Source organism: Saccostrea echinata, unplaced genomic scaffold (genome assembly GCF_033153115.1).
Source record: "Saccostrea echinata isolate AGI-Se365-2 ecotype Australia unplaced genomic scaffold, CSIRO_AGI_Sech_v1 ptg000056l, whole genome shotgun sequence".
Taxonomy (NCBI): domain Eukaryota; kingdom Metazoa; phylum Mollusca; class Bivalvia; order Ostreida; family Ostreidae; genus Saccostrea; species Saccostrea echinata.
Window position 1 is genome coordinate 8309354 of NW_026889805.1, and position 27962 is coordinate 8337315.

Below are 27962 nucleotides of genomic sequence, written 5' to 3' on the forward strand. Positions count from 1 at the left end.
TGCCATAACTTCTGAACAGTTGTATCTAGGTCTTTCAAATTTCACAGGTGTATTCCTCGAGACAAGACCTTTCTTTGGGTATCAACATTTCTTATCTTTTGGCCTGGATTTGACTTGCATTTGAAGAAACTTTAACCTTCGCCATAAGCTGCCATACGGGGGCATCAGTGTTTCACAAACACATCTTGTTTTTAAATTCTTAAGTAATAAATTCAATTTGACTTGGAATTAGAGGGATATTATTGTAGTGTGTACAACTTTGCCAATGATGGGATGCTAGTTTTGTATAATTAATAATTACATAGACTAACATTGGCCATGCCAAAAAAAAAAACCACTACTTGTAAAATGTGTCACAATGAAGAGATGACGAGTGACACGTACTATTATTTAAAAAGTAGAAGTGTAAAAGTGCCATTTTAATTGTGTGTCACTTGATGAAATACTCGGGAAACTTAAAAATACATGTGTCACTACCAAAAAAATTTACTAGATCATGCATCTTTATTTTCCATATTGATCAAAGTTGCTAATATGCACACTGCAATGACCACCATGTTATAATATTCATCCCCTTAAAAAACAGTTAAAAGGGTCATAGTGCCTGGTCCTGGAACAATATGCAGAATACCATTTGACCATTTCGTTGCTGACTTTCAAGAAATGGTATATGATCAAAAAAGCACCTTTTGATTTTTGAATCATAAGGTTAGTATCGAAGTAATGATAGTCTATTGATGATCAAATGTCAAGGCCAAAGCAATAGCTCAAATAATGATGGGGGCACAATAGAGAGAACTATTTGGCAGATCAGTGTCATACAGTATTAGGGATATCAAAAATAAAAGTCTTTTCAGCCATAGACTTTATCAGGAAAAGTTTGAGAGTAATAAATAAACTGTAATGTATAATTGTCATTAATAATGCATTCACTGTATGGCAGTTACAGTCTTTAATAATGATGGGAAAAAGACCGAGTTATTGTTTACCCAAACTTAAAACTAAGAATAGGTCCAGGTAACATATCTATACATGTATCTAAATATACAGACACACTAGTGTTTATCAAACGAACACTTCAGTCAGATTGATATTTAGTGTTTATTTTCAAATAAAAACATTTTCATAATGTAAAACAACAGTGTATATTTATATGGAGCCATTTCAGAAGCCTTATAATCCTATTAAAATATCTGGATCAATGATTGGTAAATTCCAACACTTAAGACATATTAGGAGAGATTCCTTTTGTCACATAAAGTTCATACATATAAGTGCACCTATAACTGTGATATTTTTTAAGTCTAATGCAAAGCTCCAATATTTTGGACAAGTAAGAGTTATTTCCCTCGACAATAAATAATACATACAAAAAAAAAAAAAAAATACAGTTATTATGTCACCACCCCAGCAGCTGAAGAGACTTCTTTCCTCGATTTCAGTAGATTTTTCAGGTAAAACTCTCCTAAAATTTTAAAAGTAGTGTCATTTTCATCAAATTTTAAAGTACTTACACAATACCTTATCTGCTTTTTCCTTAACTGAGGAAACTATTGCTAAAATTTAAAATATGACAAATGTATGCTTTTCATCATGAACAGACTAATATACCAATACAGGCATTTAATGTCATATTTTTCAGACAAGTATAATGAATTCCTCACACTTTACCCATTGACAGTACATATAATATAATAAAATACTAGTAATGTCAATATATGTAATACAAACCTGCTTTGTATGAGGACCTGACTAAAGGCCCACTGGCTGTGTAAGCAAAGCCCAGTTTATTGCCCACTTCCTCCCAGTACTTATATTTGTCAGGATGGACGTACTCTTTGACCTTCAAATGACGCTTTGTGGGCTGCATGTACTGTCCCAAGGTCACACAATCCACATCAATCTTCCTTAAATCTGATCAGATACAGCAATTTTTCAATTTTTTTTCTTTTGCTTCTACTTCTTTTTCCTTATTTTAGTTTCCTCACAACACTTTATATTTCCAATAGGAATCAGTGACTTACCCTCCAGGACTCTCATAACCTGATCATCAGTCTCCCCCAGTCCTAGCATTATGGAGGTCTTGGTGACAAGATCAGGTTTATGTGATTTCACAAACTTGAGTACATTTAGGGACTGTTTGTAATTTGCTCTTGGATCTCTGACCAACCTTTGATAAATTAAATAAATACTTTTAATTAAATTATCTACAGCAACAACTGTTTCCTACATAAAAAAAAGACATCTACATTTCTATAGAGACAAGAGATGTTTGTGAAACACTTATCCCCCCCTCCCCCAAATAATTGGAATTTTTCTAAGTTCAAGGAGCATAACTCTGTCAAATATTGTTCGGTTGTACCCAAAACATAACTTGACCTAGATATTCCCATGATAAATCTGTATACCAAATTTCATTTCAGTATAAGCAACCTCTGCGAAGAAAATGAACGGAAACTGCAAATAATTGGAATTTTTCTAAGTCCAAGGGGCATAACTCTGTCAACAAGAGGCCCATGGGCCACATCGCTCACCTGAGTAACTTTAGCCATGCTGTTCTTTACCAGATTTCCCCTTGAAATAACTATTGTGGCCCCGCCCTACCCCCGGGGGTCCTGATTTGAACAGTTAGAATCTACACTACCCCAGGATGCTTCCACATAAGTTTCAGCTTTTCTGGCCCAGTGGTTTTTAAGAAGAAGGTTTTTAAAGATTTCTTCTACATATTTCAATGTAAAACTTGGATTCCCTATTGTGGCCCCGCCCAACCCCCGGGGGCCATGATTTGAATAATTTAGAATCTACACTACCCCAGGATGCTTCCACATAAGTTTCAGCTTTTCTGGCCCAGTGGTTCTTGAGAAGAAGATTTTTAAAGATTTCTTCTACATATTTCAATGTAAAACTTGGATTCCCTATTGTGGCCCCGCCCTACCCCCGGGGGCCATGATTTGAATAATTTAGAATCTACACTACCCCAGGATGCTTCCAAATAAGTTTCAGCTTTTCTGGCCCAGTGGTTCTTGAGAAGAAGATTTTTAAAGATTTTTTTCTACACATTTCAATGTAAAACTTGGATTCCCTATTGTGGCCCCGCCCTACCCCCGGGGGTCATGATTTGAACAATTTAGAATCTACACTACCCCAGGATGCTTCCACTTAAGTTTCAGCTTTTCTGGCCCAGTGGTTCTTAAGAAGAAGATTTTTAAAGATTTCTTCTACATATTTCAATGTAAAACTTGGATTCCCTATTGTGGCCCCGCCCTGCCCCTGGGGGTCATGATTTGAACAATTTAGAATCTACACTACCCCAGGATGCTTCCACATAAGTTTCAGCTTTTCTAGCCCAGTGGTTCTTGAGAAGAAGATTTTTTCTACATATTTCAATGTAAAACTTGTATTCCCTATTGCTCGATTGTACCCAAAACATAACTTGACCTAGATATTCTTATGATAAATCTGTATATCAAATTTCATTTCAGTATGTGCAACCTCTGCAAAGAAAATGAACAGAAACTCTTGGTGGACTGACAGACAGACAGACAGACAGCAGCAAAGCAATATGCCCTCCCTTCTTTGAAGGGGGGCATAAAAATCAGGGACTGTTGAATACAATGCTAGTTACATATACAAATCAATCCAGTCTAACAATTTCAAATACACATTCATTTTGGTTTTTTGTTATTGTTGTTACAATGGAAACATTTTTTTTTGTTGTTCTAAGGAGAGAATGATAGACACTTCGGCTTATTCCCCGAACGGCTACTCGCCAAAATCAACATCTAATTATCACACCCAATTAAGGGGCCCTCTAAGGGCTACAGGTAGACTTACCTGTATGAATAAATTACCTGAATTTCAATGCATTTAAACAGAACAATCTATCAAGTCATTTTTAGTTCAATATATCCTGTAATTTCCTTTTAATTTTTTTCATTTTTAAAATTTATTTATCTATTTTAACTCACTTATTTGTTTATTTATTTTATTTTATTTGTTTTTTTTTTTGTTTTTTTTTTTGCTGTTAAATAATTTCTATTTTTATCTAAGGGTATACAGTTAAGGTATTTCTACTCTCACAATTTTTGGTTTTATAAGTAGAAAAACTGCATGCAATTATTTTCACTGAATATAGTTTAAATTAATCAATAATCCCAAAAGATATATAAATTGCCACATTTTTTCTAAGACGTAAGACATAAAAAACAAAAGTGTATGTTGAGCATAAAAAATCGTACATTTTTAGTAAACATTATAAAAAATTATATTAAAACTGGTTCGAATGGATAATTCGGATGCTGAAAGTTCCAAAATAAATGTCACTTTCCAGATATGTTCTGATGCCAAAGGTTCAAAATAATTGTTACTTTGTAAATATGTAATTTGAATTGTGAATATCAAGGAACCATTTTACATTAAAAATACAATAAAGGAAAGATACATGAGAAGGAGTTCTTGCCCTAAGCAAAATTTTTCAAAGAGTGAATTGTTGATTAAATAAAGAAAGTATTCATTTTTTAAATTATTTTCGTAAAATATTTTTTCCTTACGCCTATTGCAAAGCATTCTTCCAAAAGATGCTGTCCCCCTTTTTTTTCAAACATGACAATATACTAACACACTTTTTCTTGTGGCAGTTAAGTCATGGAGATAAAGAACTCCCCATCAATAGTATTTAACAGTTTAAAAAAAATATTAAAGGTACGATGATATTAAAAGTGCAATAATACAAAGCAATGTATAAAGTATGCTTTGAAAATATTTTGAAATTTTTCGTTTAAATTTATTCATTAAATCTTTGGGTTTTTAAAAAATATTTTTAATGGAAAAAAATGACATTTCATATTTTTATTTGATTTATCAAATATTGGTTATCCAGGTAAACACAGGTAAATCTACCAATACCCCATAGAGGGCCCCTTAATTGAGTGTGATAATAACTTGTTGTATTTGGCGAGTAGCCATTCGGGGAACACACCGACACTTCACATTAAGAATAAACAACTACAATGATTGACACCTAACCAATAATTGATACCTTACCATTGAAGATCTTCCACTGTCTCGACATTGTGGGCGTATACATCTAAACCAGAGTCTGCCACAGTGGCTACACAATCCAGGTCACCACGAAAGTCAGGGGTCAAGCACTCCACTAGAATTTCTGATTTACTGAAATTAAACCAGTTATTATTTCATTTTTTTGATTTCAAACCTGTTATTATTTCAATTTTTTAATGAAATCAAATTCCATTAAACGTTTTACAATTTTCAGATATAAAATAGTCACCTTTTTTTAATTTCCCTCACAGTTTCAGCAAAGTGTGCAGCTCCACCATCAGGGAGGTCTGTAAAGAAAGAACATGTTGTAAAACAATTCCTCATGGCACACTCTCTGTAATTGCTGTCATTTGAAATAGTGGACATATTTCATGACTGAAATTTAATTTTTTTTTCATGATGAATGAATATTTCTAAGTTCAAATCAAAACTTTAATACAGGATCCACAGTTTTATTCAGATCAATCTTTTTTCAATTCAGTCTGGTCCAAGAGAAAACTCTTTCCTAAAATTTCTTTGAAGTGCAGGCAGTTGGCAACATCAAATTTACTTTTTTCAAAATTCAGCAACCACATTTTTTACAGATTTACCTAAATATCTGATAATTTTTTCATTGTTCCAGAGCTACTTTATTGGTTCAAAACTTTTAAAGGTATTTTTCTGCAGGTATAAAAACATAAAATTATAACCATTCATGAATGTTTGCTACAACTGTATTGATAAAAGGGCTGATCTACCATCCCTGTCCACTGAGGTCAGCACTACATAATCTAATCCCCAGGATGCGATGGCTTTGGCTGTGTTGATCGGTTCCATAGGATTAGGGGGAGGGGGGTTTCTGGCCGTCTTCACTGAACAAAATCGGCAGCCTCTTGTGCATGTGTCACCAAGGACCTGTGAAGCATGATCAAAATTTCACCTTATTCATTTTTCCTTTTCAGATTTTGACATATGTTGTACATGTATATTCTTACAATAAATTACAATATTTTACACTGATAATCTTTTTTCCCATACCATGATAGTTGCTGTAGCTGTCCCTTTTGCTCCTCCCCAGCATTCTCCTATGTTTGGACATTTTGCCTCCTCACAAACCTGAAATATACACAGGAAGATATCAGATAATCATGGATATCAGATAATCCTGGATATCTCAAAGATATCAGATAATCCTGGATATCTCATTGTCAACATAATATCTTCATCAGAATAAAAATTACACATTTCATATCTCTGTGACTTACTGTATGGAGATTCAGATCTCTCAAGTTTTCCTTCAATCTATGATAATCTTTTCCCATAGCTACATCTGTCTTTAACCATTTTGGAAGCCTTAATCTGTAAAATTACATATAAGATTGACCTTAGTACACAAAAATAGTTTCTAGTATGCAATCTGCTTAGATTGGATGCTGCTCTTTCTGATATTGAAACATGTCAAGTTTTGACATTAAACTTAATGCATCAATGAAATTTAAGTATCATAAAAATGAATCGATTACTTGAAATTTTGCATAAAGCATGTACATATGACATTTTTGTATAATGCATATTTGTTTTGGTTCCTTTCACTGTACCCATTCCAAATAGCCACAAAATTTAACTCAAATTTAACAAAGTATAGAGATGATATTGAAAGCTGTTCTTCTTATCAGCAATTTAAAATTTATTTCCAAGGTACAATCATGTAATTAGCTTCATAATTTCTATCTTTTGAGCTAAGATCTTTTTATGAGAAAATAATGCAGCTATGCTAATATTTTTGGATTTTTTTTTTTTACTACAAGACAGCTATCTCATATGATGACATTACAACATATTAATCCTAACACCTGATGTAGCCTTCACATTGCATACATACAGTATGATTTGTCTAATCTGCGAAACTCTGAAATTTTAACCATTTCGGCCTTCAATTTAAATCCCATGTACTTCTGTAATAAATGTAGCATTAAAAATTCTGTGTAGTGTGGATACTGTCTATTCTGTAATCTGTGCGGCTGTATTGGTCCAAACAGCTCATAATTAACGATTATAATTTCCTCTAATCTGGCCACTAGTATTACCTGAGTCACTTCATTGCAATTAACACCTGGCATGGTAGATGTGCTAGCATGCATTTACATATGGTACATGATATGAACTGAAACCAAACGATGACACAACCCACGTAAATAAACATAAGGTTTAGTCACAAGTAATAGACACAACCCATGTAAATAAACATAAGGTTTAGTTACAAGTAATTAACAAAAACTTACAGATTTAACTTGCCTTTTTCTTATGATATATCACACAGTATGGCATAAAATCACTGAAAACGTTCTGTTTTCAATCAAAATATAAATCAGGATCGACCTCAAACATCTAACTTTAAAATAGCGTCCTATCATTGGAGGGAGACATGAATGTTTGAGTATCAAAAACAATGTGATTTCAATAATTATCAAATTGAAAATAATTGTGCTGATATGTTATGGTTTTGTGTTTAAGACAAATTTATACATGTACATGTACATGTATTTGCTATTTGACTTGCAAAATCCATGCTTCCTAGTTTTACATGTTATAAACATGACTCTGTCTATTTGTTTCTGAAGTTGAGTTCAGAGTCTCAAATTTGTGAACTAAAAAGAAAAATTAACAATAGGTCATGTATATATTCTTGATTAATTTCTGTATTCCATGAATATAGAATTATGTAATAATATTTTGCCAACATATACATCAATTGTGAATAAAACAAAAAGAAATAAATAAATCATCAAATGTCCTGCACTCTGCATTCTGTCTAAACCGACCAAGACTCAGGTCATGAAACCAGTGGCATCCAGTTTGGACAAATTATACTGTATTTTTTTTTAAACAATTCTGGTCATTTTATCCTAGTAACCTTTCTCCCTTTTTCATTTTGATGTTTCCTGCATCACTCGATGGATTCCCATGGATAAAGTCCCCAAGCCCTGGACCATCAGTTATCTTCTTTTTCTGTTCATCTGATAATGTTGCATAGGATTTGCAAAATGAAGTACTTTCAGTAACCTGAATAAAATAATTACAATGAACATGTTGAAAATGAAAGTTTAGAGAATATATATCTACTTTTTAAAAAAAAAATCAAATTGTGTTTTCAAAAGTGATCCACATAAAAATATATTTTTTTTATCATAAATTGACTTACACGAATGTTGTCAGATTGAAACCTGTATGTTGTTTAATGTTGATTTATCTATTTAGCTCACCTGAGCTGAAAGCTCATGTGAGCTTTTCTTGTTCGCCGTCCGTCCGTCTGTCTAGATGTCTGTCTGTAAACTTTTCACATTTTCAAATTCTTCTCAAGAACCACTGGACCAATCTTAACCAAAATTGATACAAAGCATCCTTGGATGAGGGAGTTTAAATTGTTAAAATAAAGGGCAAAGCCCCCTTCCAAGGGGAGATAATCAAGAAAAGATAAAACTAGGAAGGGGTTATTAAAAAATCTTCTCAAGAACCACTGGGCCAGAAAAGCTGAAAACTATGTGGAAGCATCCTGGGGTAGTGCAGATTCTAAATTCTTCAAATCATGACCCCTGGGGGTAGGGCAGGGCCACAATAGGGAATCCAAGTTTTACATTGAAATAAATAGGAAAATCTTCTTCTCAAGAACTACTGGGTCAGAAAAGCTGAAACTTATGTGGAAGCATCCTAAAGTAGTGTAGATTTTTAATTATTCAAATCATAACCCCTGGGGGTAGGGTGGGGCAGCATTACGGAATCTAAGTTTTACATTAAAATATATATAAGGAAATTTTTTTTAAAATTTCTAAAGAACCACTGGGTCAGAAAAGCTGAAACTTATGTGGATGCATCCTGGGTAGTGTAGATTCTAAATTTTTCAAATCACAATAAGGTATTACAAGGGGGGAAATCAGGTGAAGAACACCTGGGCCAAAGTTACTCAGGTTTGCGTTGTGGCCCATGACCCTCTTGTTTCACTTCTGGAGGGCCTAACTTTTGAAGGATCTAACTTATTATAAATAAATCTTTATATAAATATCTATAATGAACTTGAGTAGCGCAAACATCTTATTTATTGCATGCTGGTATGCTTAAAAAATGTGATTTCATAAGACCTAAATAATCTACAGCTATTCTAATTCATATTAACAGTTATCCGTGATCTTACTTTTAAAAAAAGTATTACTCTTTTAGATATAGGAACAAGAATTAGGAAAGGTTTACTGACTTGAAGTGTACACGTATACTGAAATCAACCTGGATTACTTAATTCAGCAGAGAAAATTCGAATCAGTTCCCATCCAGTATTGAATGAATAACATTAATTTCTAAGAACGTTAGATGAATGATCATCAATACAGATACACATTTAAGAAAGTACTGTAGTATGAATACTTAAGCTACCTTTGAAATAGCCAGAAAACGTTGAAAAGTTCTGTGGCGTCCCACAACTGACATTTCCAGTTTATTTTTGAAGTAACTCGGGCAAATAATATTCGTAGTAATTCTTTGTGTTTCTTGCCGTGAAACCCTTTGTTTTCGGTTGATATATATTTTTAAAAGTCATTTTTACAAATGTAGATAAAAAAATACATTGGCCACAATTTTTCTTACTTTAAGCACTTTTGTTTATTTTATATAACCAGAATATGAACCACTTAATAAGTTACTACAACAAAAAAAAAAAGACAACGAAGCAGAAGCATCATCACTTTCAGGTACATTTTACTTTATGCAATTAAACCTCCTTTGAGATATTTCTAGTCCATATCACCGAAATAAAATGTATTTGGCATAGGATTTGAAGACATTATTGCCAAAATTACAGATGAAATTGTTAGACTTAGATTCTTTATTTATTTCCAAATCAGGGCCCTGTCAGTTTCAGGCATCACAAACAAGAAACATGATTTCAACAATTACATACAGCATAGACAAATTATGTGTATACAAAATAATCTACAGTACATGTCTTTGTATATAGTACAATTTGACACTGTATATGTAAGTAATATTGATAAATGGGAACACTTCTAGTATACCGGTCCGTATAAATATGGCGCTAAAATAGGTGCCGCCGAAGGCGGTGTACAATATGATATACGATCGCGTGAGCGATCGACAAAATCGATAAAAAAAGGCCACAAATCGCAAAATTGAGCCAAAAATCGTGTTCCTTGTGAAAAATTGGGTTTAAAAAACTGGTTTTTAAACACAGTTTTTTAAATGAGAATTAAAAGGTTTCGTAAAATAACGTACTTGTTTAGCAGATAAAACTCCATTTTGCGTTGTTTAGGAATGTGGTCACATGATCAGTTTTTGACGTAATCTCATAAATATTCATGACGTGCGTCACTTGTGTTCTGACGTAATGAAGACTGATGAAGAAGTAGCTGATAGGACTCAAAGTGAAATGCTACTAAAATTGCGAGATTTTTGTGAGAAATGCAGGGATTTAACAAGTGATAACTAATTACTAGTAATTGGTTGATTGAATTGTGCATCACCATTGATTTGAAAGAAAAAATATTCTGCATATGGACATTAGGAGGTTAGGATATCGAGCTTAAGTAAACGGTAAGTCGCTTTTACCAATTACTTGCCAAAACTTAGCGCACAATATCGGACATATTTCAACATTAGACCAAGGCTAATTCATCCAAGTTTCGCAAAACTTTCCTGTTCTTTGTAAGCAAAAATTGTGGTATAGATGCGAGCATGGGTGAATATAAAACAGTTACAATATCCGAGCTATATATACACTAACCCTAATCCGTAGATCACATACAATGCCATATTTAATTAACGGTTTGTTTAAGTTTTGCATGTTTCATGCTTTACTCCTATAAGATGGTATATCCGTCGGCACGGTTCGACATTAGGCTGATTCATGCAAGTTTTTGGTCACAAAAGGCACTTGGCAGTGCCTTTTGTAAGCAAAAATTACATGAATTAGCCCAAAGTCAGGAAGATTTAAGAGTTGATTTATAAAACAGTTCCAATCTTAAAACAATATACCCTAACCCTAATCACTCGATCGAATGCATTTTGTTGAAGCGAGGGGAAAATGGCGGTTTGTTTACATTCTGCATAGCAACGGCAAGGGAAATAACTGCTCATGCGCAATCGCGTGATTCTGGGGACCGGCATACTAGAAACTTCCCGATAAATGAAATAGTGTTAAGACTTAGTCTATTTTAATTATAGTCAGTGGTAATACTATATAGCATTATTATTTTTTTAAAGCAGTAATCTGTATAGCAGATTATTATCCTAGCGTATTGTATTTTTGACGTAATAAGACATTATCTTTGATTTTTTTACAAACTAAGATGAAAAAGTCAGAGCTCATGAAGATTTATATATGTTTCTGTTAAAAATAATACCGTATTTGGCCGAATATAATACGCATTGGTGTAAAATACGCACCCCCCTTTTTGAGCCTGAAACTGGGTAAAAACGCAGTTCGGTTGTATTATACGCAGCAGAAAATTTTACCAAGCGGTGTTCTGAACTTTTGAAAATCGCGGTAATTTGCTATGAAAATCGGCGCGGAGATAAAGTGCCGAAAATTTACAGCACGATACTTTATTCAAATGCGTTTTAATTCTTAATCTTGACTTTCCATATCGCAGCAATCTGGAGAAATTATTTATTTTTAACAAAGCACGAGAAAATGTGGCATTAAAGTATTAACAGAGTTTATTATTAATTTTTTTTTAGCATACGGTGATATTGAATTATACGTCGCCGTATACTATTCTTTGTAGAAATAATTTTATTTCAACAAAGCACGAGACATTGTTGCGAGTAATTTAACAGTTGTCATATTTATTTTTAGTTTAAGGTAATCATGTTGAAAATTACGTAAATTTAACAGGGCAAGCGATATTGCAACATCAAAGTATTCATAGACTACGATTTTCCTCTTCTGAACTTGAAATTAATTAATTAAATAAATAGCTGATGTTATAAAAATAAAATCAAAATTGAACAAGCGTGTAAAGTTACCAACACACCACCAAAGCTGTGAAAAATGATGTACAAAAGTGGGATATATGTCTTCATACATCGAGGTAATCTTCGTGGATATCTTATTTTCTACAGAGCACGGGTAAATGATAACACTTAAGTTTCAACCTACTTCATATTTCCTTTTTTAACTCTCAATCATTTTAACACGAGGCCGATATAAGATAAAGTAAAATTACATTTAACAAGTGTTTAAACTGTTTAATGTGTCGTAATCACATACGAAAGATCATAAACCAACCCCCAATTTTTAGCAAAGAAAATAATCAAAGCCATTAATAAGGGTAGTAAATAATCAGTGCTCTAAGTGTAAAAACAATGCTTTGGAGTTGGTAAACAATTTAATTGCCTGGAGGGGTGTTGAGGGGTAATTATCAAGTGACAAGCGCACGTGTTCACAGCATTGGCTTCCATTCATTGGGACGTATAGAGGGGTGTTTACGTTGAAATGAATTTTCACTGAGTTATTTGAAACCTAAAATAAATGTTATTTTATTGTATTTCATTAAAAAATGACATTATTTTTTTGACCGGTGTCTGACAGATTAGGTACATGTGTACTATGATTACGGAAGCACGTGGCAAAGGAATGGATGAACATCTATAAATAACATCGTTAATGGCGGCCTACACGGAGACGATGAACATGCAGCTCAAATTAATTTTAACTTGCTTTTTAATTTAATTTAACTATCAAAAGGTTATAAATATAACATTTTTAACAAGCATACATTCCAACAATAACTTTCCGAAATTTTAAATACGGCGATAAACAGCAAGAAATTGCATAAGTCTCTAGGTAATACTACGGTATGTGGGTTACGATGATAGCCGTGTTTCACATGAAAGAAAAACCTATCAAAATCCCATTGTGGTGTAAAATACGCACCCCTTTCTCACAGAAAATTATTTTGGAAAAAAAGTGCGTATTATATTCAGCCAAATACGGTAATATTGTAATGCCTAATGGTTTGAGCCATGGATATTGGCCTGGATAGCTCAGTCAGTAGAGCACATGACTAGTGATGCAGGGGTTCTGATTTCGATGCCTGGTCAAGCCATATATTTTCTTCTTTCCTATTACAATATCGTCCAAATTACATTTTTGTGTTAACTTGAATTTGGTGCCTGTGACGAAGTTGATTTTTTTTTGTCTATTGTAAATATTGTTTTAATGTTGTTATAACGGGTTTCCATACTGTTGGGGTTGTTTTGTTACGAGTATATAAAGGGACCGGTTTTGTCAGAGTGGTCAGATCTAGTTTGGTGTCCGGTAGCGGGACCAGTCGGAGGTGTGCCACATTTGCTGTATCACCTGCATGATTATACAAGTGGCGAATATATTTCGGTGAGATATAGCACCGAATTTAACGAGTAGCCATATAACTTGTTAGGAGGACTATTGCAGCGTGTGTATGCAGTTCTAGCCGTGCGTAAGGTGCTAAGAGAATATGTGTACATAGAAGGCGGGCTGAGAGTCAGTTGAGACTGTTATAAGCATTTGAGGTCAGTGGGGAGCGTTGGATAGAGGGCCAGTCGTGTCATGTCCAATCATCGATGCTGAACAGGAACCGATGTTGGTAGGATAACCGCAGTTGGAGGCGATAGACCCAGGGCTACGGTTAAAGCAACTACCACGTGGTGACAAGAGAACGGTACAGGACTTAGACGTTCCTAGATGAGTGCTAATGGCGGATGCACGTGTGGTGTGACTTCCAGTGAACGTTTATAAGCAGTTGTGATATAGTAACTATTGAGTAACTTTCAGCCGTTTAAGAAAAGGAAATTATTTTTTGAAGTATATATAATTATTAACTAAAATTATTTGAACTTTTTCGGAATATTATTTAAGTCAATTTTGGTGAATTTTTCATTTGATATAATATCTGATACTTACTGAATCAGAATTGTAGAAGTTAATATTGAATTAATGTAAAGTATCGAAATTGGTGAAAACTGAGTTAACAGTTTACTATTACATTTATTTCATTTTCGGTGTGTGAGCCTGTATGTGAGAGTGAGTGAGTGACATAGAATTTATTTGTTTTCTATTTTATTTATTTTGTGTTAATAAATTTATTTGTCTATTCTGATTGATATTGTTTTCCTTCTCAACTCTACAAAATCCAAAAAGAACTCATTACAGTGCCGTTGCATAATTTGGTGCTGTTGACCACCCCTGGACTTGCAGGTGAAAGTCCTGCCAGGGACAGTAATTAAGAACTTGGGTTGAGTCTTTGAGGACAAATTAAGGAGGGAGGAATGTAATGGTTTGGGCCATGGATATTGGCCTGGATAGCTCAGTTGGTAGAGCGTCTGACTTGTGATGCTATCATGCAGAGCCTAGTTTGATTCCTGGTACGGCTATACATTTTGCCCTTTCCTATTACAATATCATCCAAATTACATTTTTTATTTTGTTAACTTGATTTTGGTTTCATCATTAAAGGAGGGTGCAGTTTTCCTTGCAGAAATGAAAGCGTCTTGACAAGTTGTGTTTTTGACCTTTTAATCTGGACTTTCAGTCAGTATTGATGTTCAACGCAATAGTCCAATCCACACTTTGCAAAAGTTGTTTCCCTTTGCAAGGTCAACCAAAAGGTCAATAGGAAAAAAACACAATGTTCTCTCCTTTACACTGCAAAATCAAAATTTTTCCTTTTGATGTATGGGTAGCCACATCCTGAAACTTAAAATACAAGATCCAACAATATTTTTTAAGTCAAATGACAAAGTCATAAACCTGAAAGTTATTAAGGCCAGTGTGAGAATTCATTGGCCCCCTCCCCCTAAGATGGCAGCCAATGGACATAACCTTTGAAAAGAATTCCAGCTATGAAAATACGATCAATTGTCTTCAATAAAAATTTTAAACAACTTGCATATCTTGATTACAGACAATTTTATTCATTGGTTCTACTTTCTCCTTAGTGGCTATGCCCTTTGGAGATTTCAATGAAATAATTTTTGTTGCATTTTTTGTTAAAGAAAAAAACCATATCTATGGAAGAAGAAAAAATCATTTGATTTGCCCCTTTCACTGTAATAGTCATCAAATCATGTGTCATGGAGACAAGGATATAAATTTCTTATTCTTTAGTGTAATTACCTAAATACAGCTTACCAGTAATCAGCAAGTAAAATGAGCATTTGATTAAGTAAAAAAAATGAAAATTTCTGATATATCAGATGAAAATCATGAAAACAAACCTCTGAATTAATTTATTTTGGTTATTTACACAATATTTGTGTTTGTTTTGTGCTTTTCTTCATTTAGCAGTCAAAATTTATGTTGTAGCACATGGTATCTGAATAGGAAGCAATTAATCTAGAAAAAATGTAGATCAAAAATACAATATGGTCTAAAACAGGATATGAGACGACAGGTTTTGGGATTTAAAGAGTAACAGTCTTACAGATACGATTTTCAGTTCATAAAGAGAAAATTTTCTCCATCATTATTTACAGCTGATTTCTATAAAACCTGTATTTCTATTTAACTATAAAGATTGAAACATTAGATCTTCATTAGAATTAGTCACTCAAGTTTTATCATTCTTCTGTTATAAAATTTTCCATTTAATTTGAAATTCTTCCAAAATGCTTCCCCTCTGATAGTTTTGATTTGATTTCAATAAACCTGGTTTACAGAATTTTGTAATGAAACACTTAAAAAAAAAGTTTCAATTATAAGAACAAACCAGTAGAGCTACAGTCTAATCAGAGACTTCTGGTTCAGGGCTCGACATTAACTAAAATATCCACTTGTCCATCAGACAAGATGCTAACAAATATGTTACTTGTCCGAATTCATTGTTGTCTTGTCCCACTCTGAAGAGATATAAAAGACTTTAGAACTGTAGAACTTTTTTTTCAAGAATTAAGTACATATGGTATAATTACTTTTGACTTATAAAGATTTGTTTAATCATGAAAATAAAAACATAACTGATCTTAAATACACTATAACTGACTGTAACTTAGTCTTGATGGTGCTTGTGCGTCCATTGATGATATCTGGTGACGATTGATAGTATCATTTCATATTTGATGTTTGTGATTTTTAAAAAAATCAACGATAATAGCAATATTCCATAATGGTACAATAAGTAACTTGTCCGATTGGACAATTGTATTTGGAGATTGACTTGTCCAATCTCAAGATAAAATTGATATGGACAGTTGGACAAACGTTAATGTTGAGCCCTGTGGTTGTAAGTATAAACGTTGTAAATATACCTGTAATGTATTTTTAATATGTATTTTACTGACAAATATTTACATCCACTGAATATTATTTCCTTAATTTCTTATAAAAACCATTGCCTTTAATTAGTCCATAAACAACACCAAGCAAGCCACCTGCATAGATTTCTTCAGCAACGGCTGTTCCATCAATTATGCATACAATGACGTACACATATATAATACAATATTTAACATAGTTTAATTTACTTTGAATGTTTATTTTTATAAAGATGTAAATATAAACAATAAAATGTCTTTCTTTCTTTGTTAGTATGGGAATTAACGTCGCAGCTATTGCAGAAAAAATTCACATAACCAGCTTACGCGGGTTATGTATTTTTTCTGCAACAGCTGCGACATTAATTCCCGTACTAACAACCAAAGAAAGCATTTTATTGTTTAAATTTACTCTCAACAGGATATTATTATTACATATAAATCAGCTAACACTGAATACAGAGTGTAATACATTGTGTCTGTTTTTTGTATAAAAATCCTGATGAAATGTTGGCCTTACAGGGAAAAAGAATCAATGAAAAAGTTCTATATGTGGTTATATAGGGCTGGCTGTTTTATGTCAAGATAGATATTAATGGATCAAGTAAGACAGCCTCTTAACACATCAATTTAATCTTGTAAAGAAGTTATACAATCAAACTGTCAATATTATAGTACTGCCAGGACAAGGAAAACTGGGACATATATATCTGTGTAAGGATTTGGACATGTACAATTGTAGAACAGTTATAGAGGTTCCAAAATCCAGTTACTTGCAGTCTTTAATTTTGAGTTCAAGAAACTAAATGATTAGTCAATAAAGTTTAAGAGGTCAAGGTATGGTTTAGATATTTGATTGAAAGATATTTTTTTGGTAAAAATCATGAATCTGTTTACAGTTAAGTGAACATTAGCTGCTTATATAAACTGTTTACAGTAGAGCTGTGTTCCTGAAGATTGGATATATTGATGTGATAAATTGGTCGCTGGTTTTATGTCTTATTGATCGGATGAATTGGTGCTGAAGTTTTTATATATGACCCAATATGTCACTCCTTTCTGTTGGAGAATAGAATCATTACATCAATGTTACCATGGAAACAGATATTATAGATTATGTACTACTTCTTATGTAGGTAGACTGTAGAATGGACAAGGCCAAAATGTCATACACTATCATACAGAACCTGTTTTGATCAAATAATGTAGGTAAGTCATGTTTTAATTATGTCAAAATTGAATAAAAAAATATTCAAACAAGATTTTCTTTTGTTAAAAATATAGGTATATATTCAATAAATGAATGCTGCTTTAAATAATTTCTCTCAACAATCAGTAACAGTCCATTCTGATTTATATTTAAAAGAACCCAGCTGATTTAGATAAAAATATCCAAACTTGTTATCATACAATATTTAATGTTCTCAGAATATGTAAGATTTTTAAAAATTTTCTATCAAAAAATTTTATACTAGTCATATTTATTTTGTATAATTATGTTTTTTTCTGGTTTGTTTAAAATGTTTTACAACATAAAGTATTTTTTTTACAACTTGGAGTCTCTTGTTTCCATGTTTCGGATTAATAAATAAGAGAGGTAGCAGCTGTTTATCTGATTTTATCCACATATAAATGCAACATCTGTCGCCTTTATTTGTTGATAATTTCATATTCATATTTTACACCACCCTTCAATAATCATAGTGCATCCTACTAAAAATATATCGAATGGATGACTACTCATTTGTGTCCATGTTTACAACCCAAATCTTTATAGAAAAAGAACTCAAGGTATTACGAGGAAGCAATGTTGCATGAGAAATAATTTGTAGGAATTAATTTTGTTGTTCTCAGATAGCGATGGGAAATTGATTTTGTGGTAGAAAACAACTAGCATTAATTCTGTTGAATTACCACACTCTCTGTCACGTTATTATTGAGACTTAGCTACACGTTATCATTGAGACCTATAGCTACATGTTATTCATGAGACCTAGCTACACGTTATTATTGAGACCTAGCTACACGTTATTCTTGAGACCTAGCTACACGTTCTTATTGAGACCTACCATAGCTACATGTTATTAATGAGACCTACTGTAGCTACACGTTATTATTGAGACCTAGCTACACGTTATTCTTGAGACCTATCTACACGTTATTTTTGAGACCTACTGTAGCTACACGATATTATTGAGACCTAGCTACACGTTATTCTTGAGACCTAGCTATGTGGTCTCAATCATTGTACATTATGATTACTATGAAATGCTCCCTGTCTGGAGAGGTTTGAGTGCATTCATAACTATTACATTCATATTAAATTACATTAAATGACATAACCGTGTCAGTTCTGGAGGGATTTTTTTTTTGGCCATTTACACAATTTTAAAAGATTACAAATTCAATAAACAATAAAAATTATTTAAATGAAATCATTAAAAATATAACATCAATATCAAAGTCATATCAGCTATTTTAAAGGAAGAATTCAAAGGACAAAGGATAAAAAATGTACTTTTTTAATGTTACATGTACGCATGTACTATTACTGTTTTATTAATATTTCTTTACTACAAGTCTTATTTTAGATCAGTATGTACACTTTAAAAGTTCGGATTTGCTTTCTATTAGATATTCTTATTTGTCACATGGAGGGCATCCTCACAACATCAGGGGTCCTGAGTCTACCCGTGGTCATGGGACACCTGACAAACTTCATAAATATTTTGATGGACTTGCTTCTCTCATTGAGAATCACAATAGGTTTTCATAGTTGACATAAAACATAACAGAAAGTAAACGGTTGACATCTCAGTGCATGTGTTTCAAGTTTTTTATCACAGAGAGGCTTAATGTGATTGGTCAAGATTTGTAATTTCCCCGAAAGATATTGCTGCAGTCAGCCAGTAAAATGTACCGGTAGAATGGAGTGTGTCAGGGGTCCCACGCCCATGTGTGGACTCAGGACCCCTGACATTGTGAGGATATATAGAGGGTGAGGCACAACCTGCATTGTACCAGTATGAGAAAATGACGTGGAAGGTGGAGTCCAATAATTGGATATAAATAAGAATATCATTGTACGTGTTGTATAGAACTGCAGATTAATTGATTGTAGGACTTGTATGGAGCTAGCTGGGGACTGAATCAGGCCTATGGTACAGTTTAGCTGACCTGAGCTCATCAATTAGCCTAATAGCCTACAGAGTTACATGGGACAGTCAACATAAAATGAAGGGTACAGAGTAGATGGAGGTAAGTATTTAAGATTTACAAAGTACTGTAAATGTAGGGGTCATCTTATTTCATTTGCAGTAGGCTTGTTACTATTTTGTGTTTACCATAGATTCCTTATGTTAGGCAAGTACTTGATATTGTAAAATGACACGTAAACCTCAAATTGTAAGAAATTGAATTAGCAAGTGGAAGCTGTTTATCAAAAGTTTTAACACATATTTCAGCAAAATTAAAAAAAAAGTGAATGATTTTATTTCGCAAGTGATGATTCTCATGAAATTATGCAATAAATATACAGTATACAGTATAATTTGTCCAAACCGGACACCACAGGTTCTGTGAAAATTGGCCTATTATACAGAATCCGGACTGTAGGAAAAATGCAGGAAAATGTTTGAGATTTATTTCCATTTGTTTTATTCACATATAATAATATGATTCATATGTTGGCTATCTATTAATAAATGATTAAACCATTTCATATTCGTAGATTAAGCCACTTCTCTGTCACACATTGGTCGGAAGACCTAGTACTTAATGCTTCTTGTTTCTTCTTGTTGCATGTAGTTTGTGCTTATTTTCATGTTCAACAAAGTTTGGGGGTATGTCTGTCAATTAATCTGTCTGTCGGGGCCATAACTCTGTAATAGGGAAACACTGGAAGCTCATTCTTGCACAAAGATTGCTTTTGACATTAGGATGTGTCTTGAACTTGGCCCAAGGTCTTTTGAGCAAGTTCAGGGTCACTGGCAGAAATTGTATATAATTTGTGTGGTAAATAACTCTATAATCGAGAAAAATTGGAAGTTGTTACTTGACTCAAAGACTGCTTATTTCCTAAGAGTGTTGACACAAGATCATTTTGGCAAGGTTAAGGTCATTGGCAGAAAAAGTGTATATTTTGTGTCTGGTCCATGATTTTCTATTGGAGAAATATTGGAAGTTCATACTTTATACAAAAATTACTTAAGTGCAGAAAAGCCCTTTGACGCAGTGGTAGAGCGTCTGCTCTAAAGTCTAGAGTCATGGAGTAAGGAGTTAATCCTTATGTCGTGGGTTTGAATCCCACTGTGGGACGTGGAGACTGGTCCTTTGGATGAGACTGTATAAACTGAGGTCCCGTGTCACAGTAGATGTTGGCACGGAAAAGATTCCTCACTGCTCAGTGGTCCTGAGTGCAGAATATAGGTCAAAATTTGCAGCTCTCCACCGGCAAGTGGTGGTGTCTCCATATGAGTGAAAAATTCTCGAGAGAGACGTTAAACAACAAACAAAACTTATGTGCAGAAGGTGAGACATGACATTGATCCAAGGTCATTCTGGGTTCAAAGTCATTGGTAAAAAAGTATAAAGTTCATGTCCAGTTCATAACTCTCAAATGGATAAAGATTTTAAAAGAGAAATTGTAAGCTGGGTGTATACCCTTGACCCCATGTCACTTTGGCAAGTTAAAGATCACTGGCAGAAAAAATTTAAAATTTATATCAGGTTTCATAACTTTCTAATGGAGAAAGTTCATACTGCACACAATGATTACCATAATTAAGACCATAGGGTGTGTCATTTACTTGAACCAAGGTTATTTTTGGCAAATTCAAGCCCCCCCCCCCTTTTTTTTTAAATCTATATGCATGGGCATTTAAAAAAAAATTCAGTCGGGAGGTGGGGGGGGGGGGGGGGGCTTAATTTTGTTAGCTTACTCAGAATAACTCTAGTTAGATCATTGTCTTTTCATATCCTGACTAAGATTTGTCAAAAATTTCCTATAGGGAAGTGATCAGATGCATGGCTTTTACTATGTCTAATGATACATTTAAACACTACTCGATTTTGTTTTACATAGAGGTAAAATTGCTACGAGTGTATATGTTCTCAGAAATAATTACCTTCAATAGAATGTAATCTCATGAGATTGATAAAGTCATTACTTTACATTGAAGAAATAATATAAAGAGAAAGAATTTAATTTTTTCATGCAATAGCATGTAATTGACTAATTGTAAGGAATCTTTACTCAACCCATTAGATTTGGTCCTTTGTATAGTTATTGACCAAATCTCATAGTGATCATTAAAGTTTTATCAATTTATGTACAAGTCTCTTGTTAAAGGAATACTAGGTGGCCATAGAAAAGAAAAATATTGATTTTAGAGTCAAAAAGTTTATTGTTAAGTTCCACAATAGACTCAAGGATGCTGTGAGCATCATCTGTCAATATATTCACCAGTGTTGACCAGAAAAAAGCATATTAATTCCCTGAGGATCTGGAATTTATAGGTCATAATTGGTAGAGACACTTTGACCTTTACAGAGAAATCTCCACTAGCTATGGAGTTATTGTTTGTAGAAGATTGTGAGTTAAAAGGTCAAGGTTATGTTTGACAGTTGGTGAGGCAAGCTTAAGAAAACTCTCTGATACAGTTGTATATTGCTGCATAATGATTGTAAAATGATAGAGGTAAAACTCAGCCACTGTGAAAGTTTTGAATTGATGGTGGTATGGTCAGCCTAAATTACATGTTAAAAAAATGATTGACCATATAAAGTCATCTTAGGTTCACAGGAAAGGTCACTTCTATTGAAGATCAGATGGAAATTTTCTGTTTTGCATGTATGTATATTTATATTTTTTTAATGCAAGGGGGCACTCCCCTTATGTAGTACCTTGATTTTTGAAGGTATTTTAGTAATTGATTCAGTACTAATATATTAAAGTATTTTTTTTTTACAGCCTCATGCTCAAGATGCCAGTGAGAGATGACAGGAAATACAAGGACCTTCACTTGGAGAGAAACCATGTATATAATGTGTATGACCAGATTGCACCAAAGTTCAGTGAAATCTCCCAGAAAGCCTGGCCAAATGTCCGTAGGTTTCTCAAGGATTTGCCTCCTGGATCCATAGTGGCTGATATTGGTAGACACATTTAACTAAAGTTTTAGAAATTTTTTCTTCTTTTTTTTTTTGTACAAAATTCATATTGCTATAAAAATGATGTGTAACTTATCGACAAAAGTGTTTAGTAGTTATGTTTGTTGTATTTCATTAGTAATCTAGGAATAAAGTGTGGAAAATGATAATACATACATGTAAAATAGAACACAAATGTAATACATGTATTTACAGACTTCACTATTTATCTATCTCAGGTTGTGGAAGTGGCCGCTATCTTCACATTAACAGTAAAGTTGTGAAATTTGGAGTGGATATTTGCTCGCCATTGGTAGAGAATGCCAGAAATAAGGGACATGAGATGCTTGTGGCAGACAATTTGAGCCTTCCATTCCGAGATGGAGTATTCGATGCCATCATATCTATTGGTGTCATCCACCATTTCTCTAGTCAGAGTCGACGTCTTCAAGCTGTGAAGGAAATGTGTCGTTTGTTAAGGCCTGGTGGACAGATTATGATATATGTATGGGCTTTTGAACAAAAGCACAGAAGGGTATGGCAGTCTCTTGATAAATAATCAGCCTTATTTATAACATAAGCATCAACTAAGGAATGTCAGTCCTCTTTTTGATTGTATCAAGAATTTATGATAGCTTCATTGATATAAATGCATAACAAATTCAAAAAGAAAATGTAATCAGTATCCTTGTTACTAGGTACTGAAAATTAAGATTTCATACCTCCCCACAAAGTTTAGGGGGATAATTATAAGAGTCACCTTGTCCATCTGTCTGCTTTTCTATCTGTCCGCAACCGTGTCCAGTCTATAACTGTAATTGAAAAAATTAGAAGTTCAAATATTACCAGGTACTTGTGACCTGAGGAAGTGATATGACCTTGACTCAGTGTTATTAGGCAATCTCAAGGTTCCTTGAAAAAAGCATAAAATTTTTGTGTAGTTCATAACTTTCTTAGGAGATTACTTATGACCCAATAGTGTGTCCTATTGTTTAGGCAAGTTCAACGTCACATTCAGAAAAATGTATGTAATTCCAGACCTTGTCAAATTTTGTAATGGAGAAACATTAGAAGCTCATATTCGACACAAAGATTGATAATGACTTAAGGATGTGTAATGCTCATGACCCAAGGTCATTTGGGTAAGTTCAAGGTCACTGATAGGTAAAGTACACTGTATATCAGTCTGTTACTTTCTATAACTTCCTACTGTAAAATCATTGAAAGTACAAAGATAACTTTTGAACAGAGGGTGTTTCATGATGTGAATGAGAAGTCATTTGTCAAATTCAAGTTAACATTAAAAAATGTTTAATTCCTGTTCTGACCATATGTACTGTAATGGAGAAATATTGGAAGCTCATACTACAAACGTAGATTGTCATGACCTTGACTCAAAGTCTTTTGGACAGGTTCAAGATATAGTGCATCATTCAAATCCCATCCATAACTTTATAAAAGAGAAAAATAGGATACAGAAATTTAAAAAAAGAAAAGCATTGGAGAGGGGGGGGGTCATTTTGTGAGTTTTCCAACAGCACCTATAGATATCTCAAATACCATGGATACATTAAATTGAGTAGGAACTCCCAACCAATTATTTTATGTATTTTGATTTTAATATCTGGAAGGCTCTGATAAGTTTTCCTCTGCACATCAAGATAACAAGGTTTGACTGTATAGCTAAACTTCTGAGTGTTTGTTTCAGTTTAAAACTCAGGATGTCTTGATTCCTTGGCACAGTAACCAGAGCAGCAAGAGATCTGGTAAGAAACCAAATTTATACTCTACCAATTTCAATTACTTATTATGTGTATTAATGATTGTCTACAGAAATATATATCGGGTTGATCAATCTTTTACACAGCGAGGCAGAGCTGAGCCAAGCCAAGCTTGATCAACCCGATATTTTTCTGTAGACAGTCAGTAACAAGCATAGTAAGTGATTTATTTTCTGATCAGTGATCAGTAAGCATAATGTGAGAGACATAAACACAAGAAAGGCCCTTTGCAATGTTTATCAGAAGGGGGGTTCAGAATGGGGGGGGGGGGGGGACAAACAAGAAAAAAAAACAATAACTACCAAAACCCAGAAGGGATGGAATCATCCTCTAAATTTTTGGCAATTTTTCAAGGCAATAACATGACATACTCCCCCCACCCCCTCCTTCCCAACTGTGTGTGTTTGGGGGGGGGGGGGGGGAGGTGGCATTTGAATAATATAGAATCTAATCTAATCTAATTTAAATCTAATTTAATCTTTGTCACAGGCTCATTGGATGGAGGTTTGTCCAGCAATGCAAGCTCTGATAGTGAGTCATCAGTTGACATTGAGGACACCAGGAATTCAAGAAGAAACTTCAATCGAACACTCTCAGATCCAGGCAAAGAGCAAGATAATACTCATCTACAGTCCTATCTAAAATCTGTCGCTCAGGAATCCCACCTTTTGTCCAAAAGACACAGGTGTAATACCCTCCCCAGCTCACTTGAGGGACTTTCTGGGGAGGAATCTCAAGATAATTTTGTACCAAGTGTTCTTGCAGCTGAGTGCAGAAAGTTTGAGGCATCTCTTAAGGCCATGTCTTCAAGTATGTTCTACCTCAATGAAAATGAATACAGGTCAACCACTGAAAATGAAAATGAATACAGATCAACCACTGGAAATGGACAAGCAGATCTAAGCAGTCATCAAAATTTGCGTCATATAGCACTTGAAAGCTTTAAGTCAGGTGATTGTATTCAGCCAATCAGAACCCATAGAACAGTTGAGAATGGAAATTCAGAGAAAGCAGCAGAGATTTCACATAGGAACCATTCTGAACATTTTAAGATTGACAACACAAATAGCCATGAAAGAGACAAGCACAAGTCTACTTCAAAAGTCATCACTGATATTCAAGAGCCCTGTGGTATAATCAAGTCAGCGGTGGTTCAAGAAAATGTTGACAGTTCAAGAAAATCAAATAGCAATTGTGACATATGTCCAGGGCATAAACCAAGCTTAACTCAGTATTTGTGTAGCAATGATCCTGAAAAGGATCCAGATGTTACGTCACAAACAACTTTAAAAGATGGTGCAAAAGCAAGGAAAAATAAATTCACACTTTTTTCCTCCATCAAGGAGAGTTTTCTTAATTTTTTTGAAGGAAAATCATCAAAAATGAAGAAGCCAAAACTTGAGACAGCATTATGTGATAGTGGAGAAATGGATGTGAGTGATTTTGCTGTGAGGGAGTTCCCAATGAGTAGCTGTCCAAATTACAGGAAGGAGATTATATCAGAGGAGTTGAAAGCCTTTCAGAGCAGTGAAATTCAGGGAGCAACATTATCCTGTGTTACAGATGAACTCAATGTTGATTCAGAGATGAGGAACAATCCTGCATGCCATACATGTTTGGAAGCTATAGCATCTGACAGTCAAGAAACATCCTGCCATATTTCATGTCAAAATGATACTCTACTTAAGCATTCCATGTCAGACTTATCACCCTCAAAATGCCAGTCTTTAAAACGTTTTGATGAAATGTCCTCAGATAGTCTCAAACTAAGATCTCACATGAGTGGCCTGTCTCAGAGACACTCTTATAGCTTGCCAGCTGTCAATCATATCACAGAGGCGGTCCAGGACAAGTATTCCACATCCTCAGTGCCTTCGTCCCCCGCAGTAAGAAACGAAACATTAAACAAGTCAACAGAACTTAGCAGATTTTACCATGTTTTCAAAGATGGGGAATTGCCAAAGCTTATTTCAAAACATGTTCCAAATGTGAAAATTGTAAGTTCAATTTACGATCATGCTAACTGGTGTATAGTGGCAGAAAAATGTAATTAATTGGATTTTTTGCCAGTAGAAATCTATTTTATCAATGAATTTTAGTGTTGTAAATGTACTACCGGTATTTTCAGTGTCACAAATTTGATAACAGTGTATCCCTCCCCCTTTATATTCATTTACTTGGTAATTGTTAATATCTAACAATTTTTTGTATATTTTTATTGTATTTTTACTTAGAATTTAAGGATCTCAAAAATATGGTGCATGCAATTTACAGATTTCAGTCTACTTAAATTTTTCATTATATCTCAAATACAGTAAAACTCAGTAAAAAAGAAATCCCTTATAAGGAAATCTCAGTAAAAAGAAAACTGTCAACAATCTTGTAACAGACTCACTTATAAGGAAAGCTCAGTAATACGAAAACTGTCAACAATCTTGTAACAGACTCGCTTAGAAGGAAATCTCAGTAATAAGAAAACTGTCAACAATCTTGTAACAGACTCGCTTATAAGGAAATCTCAGTAATAAGAAAACTGTCAACAATCTTGTAACAGACTCACTTATAAGGAAAGCTCAGTAATACGAAAACTGTCAACAATCTTGTAACAGACTCGCTTATAAGGAAATCTCAGTAATAAGAAAACTGTCAACAGTCTTGTAACAGACTCACTTATAAGGAAATCTCAGTAAAAAGAAAACTGTCAACAATCTTGTAACAAACTCACTTATAAGGAAATCTCAGTAATAAGAAAACTGTCAACAATCTTGTAACAGACTCACTTATAAGGAAATCTCAGTAAAAAGAAAACTGTCAATAATCTTGTAACAGACTCACTTATAAGGGAATCTCAGTAAAAAGAAAACTGTCAACAATCTTGTAACAAACTCACTTATAAGGAAATCTCAGTAATAAGAAAACTGTCAACAATCTTGTAACAGACTCACTTATAAGGAAATCTCAGTAATAAGAAAACTGTCAACAATCTTGTAACAGACTCACTTATAAGGTTATCTCAGTAAAAAGAAAACTGTCAACAATCTTGTAACAGACTCACTTATAAGGAAATCTCAGTAAAAAGAAAACTGTCAACAATCTTGTAACAGACTCACTTATAAGGAAATCTCAGTAAAAAGAAAACTGTCAACAATCTTGTAACAGACTCACTTATAAGGAAATCTCAGTAAAAAGAAAACTGTCAACAATCTTGTAACATACTCACTTATAAGGAAATCTCAGTAATAAGAAAACTGTCAACAGTCTTGTAACAGACTCACTTATAGGGAAATCTCAGTAAAAAGAAAACTGTCAACAATCTTGTAACAAACTCACTTATAAGGAAATCTCAGTAATAAGAAAACTGTCAACAATCTTGTAACAGACTCACTTATAAGGAAATCTCAGTAAAAAGAAAACTGTCAACAATCTTGTAACAGACTCACTTATAAGGAAATCTCAGTAAAAAGAAAACTGTCAACAGTCTTGTAACAGACTCGCTTATAAGGAAATCACAGTAAAAAGAAAACTGTCAACAGTCTTGTAACAGACTCGCTTATAAGGAAATCACAGTAAAAAGAAAACTGTCAACAGTCTTGTAACAGACTCACTTATAAGGAAATCTCAGTAATAAGAAAACTGTCAACAGTCTTGTAACAGACTCACTTATAAGGAAATCTCAGTAAAAAGAAAACTGTC

The 27962-nt window shown here is 33.7% G+C and overlaps 2 protein-coding genes across 3 annotated transcripts; one reads left to right on the forward strand and one right to left on the reverse strand.

Annotated features, from left to right (window-relative positions):
• Positions 1-1082: 1082 nt before the first annotated feature.
• Positions 1083-9523, reverse strand: LOC133173744 (lipoyl synthase, mitochondrial-like). The gene is made up of 10 exons (XM_061308768.1): positions 9466-9523; positions 7955-8103; positions 6306-6399; positions 6079-6156; positions 5799-5955; positions 5291-5348; positions 5044-5172; positions 2025-2170; positions 1732-1914; positions 1083-1465 (listed from the first exon to the last, which is right to left on the reverse strand). The coding sequence occupies exons 1-10, from the start codon at positions 9517-9519 to the stop codon at positions 1395-1397; spliced, it is 1119 nt and encodes a 372-aa protein (XP_061164752.1). The 5' UTR covers positions 9520-9523; the 3' UTR covers positions 1083-1394.
• A 9954-nt stretch (positions 9524-19477) lies between these two features.
• Positions 19478-26436, forward strand: LOC133173976 (uncharacterized). 2 transcript variants are annotated; one of them, XM_061309035.1, is made up of 6 exons: positions 19480-19596; positions 22310-22494; positions 22728-23023; positions 24197-24254; positions 24759-25110; positions 25141-26436. In XM_061309035.1, exons 2-6 carry the CDS (start codon positions 22314-22316, stop codon positions 26321-26323), a joined length of 2070 nt encoding a protein of 689 aa, XP_061165019.1. In that variant the 5' UTR covers positions 19480-19596; positions 22310-22313; the 3' UTR covers positions 26324-26436. The 2 variants fall into 2 exon arrangements, with proteins under 2 accessions (XP_061165018.1, XP_061165019.1); XM_061309034.1 differs by having other exon boundaries at positions 19478-19596; positions 24759-26436.
• Positions 26437-27962: the final 1526 nt, after the last annotated feature.

Coding starts and splice junctions, on each gene's coding strand:
- LOC133173744 (XM_061308768.1), bottom strand. CDS start 9,519: ATGTCAGTTGTGGGACGCCACAGAACTTTTCAACGTTTTCTGGCTATT. Junction 5,173..5,290: donor GTGAGGGAAATTAAAAAAAG/GTGACTATTTTA, acceptor GTTTAATTTCAG/TAAATCAGAAATTCTAGTGG. Junction 1,466..1,731: donor CAGGTCCTCATACAAAGCAG/GTTTGTATTACA, acceptor TTAAAATTTTAG/GAGAGTTTTACCTGAAAAAT.
- LOC133173976 (XM_061309034.1), top strand. CDS start 22,314: ATGCTCAAGATGCCAGTGAGAGATGACAGGAAATACAAGGACCTTCAC. Junction 22,495..22,727: donor ATCCATAGTGGCTGATATTG/GTAGACACATTT, acceptor TATCTATCTCAG/GTTGTGGAAGTGGCCGCTAT. Junction 24,255..24,758: donor CCAGAGCAGCAAGAGATCTG/GTAAGAAACCAA, acceptor TCTTTGTCACAG/GCTCATTGGATGGAGGTTTG.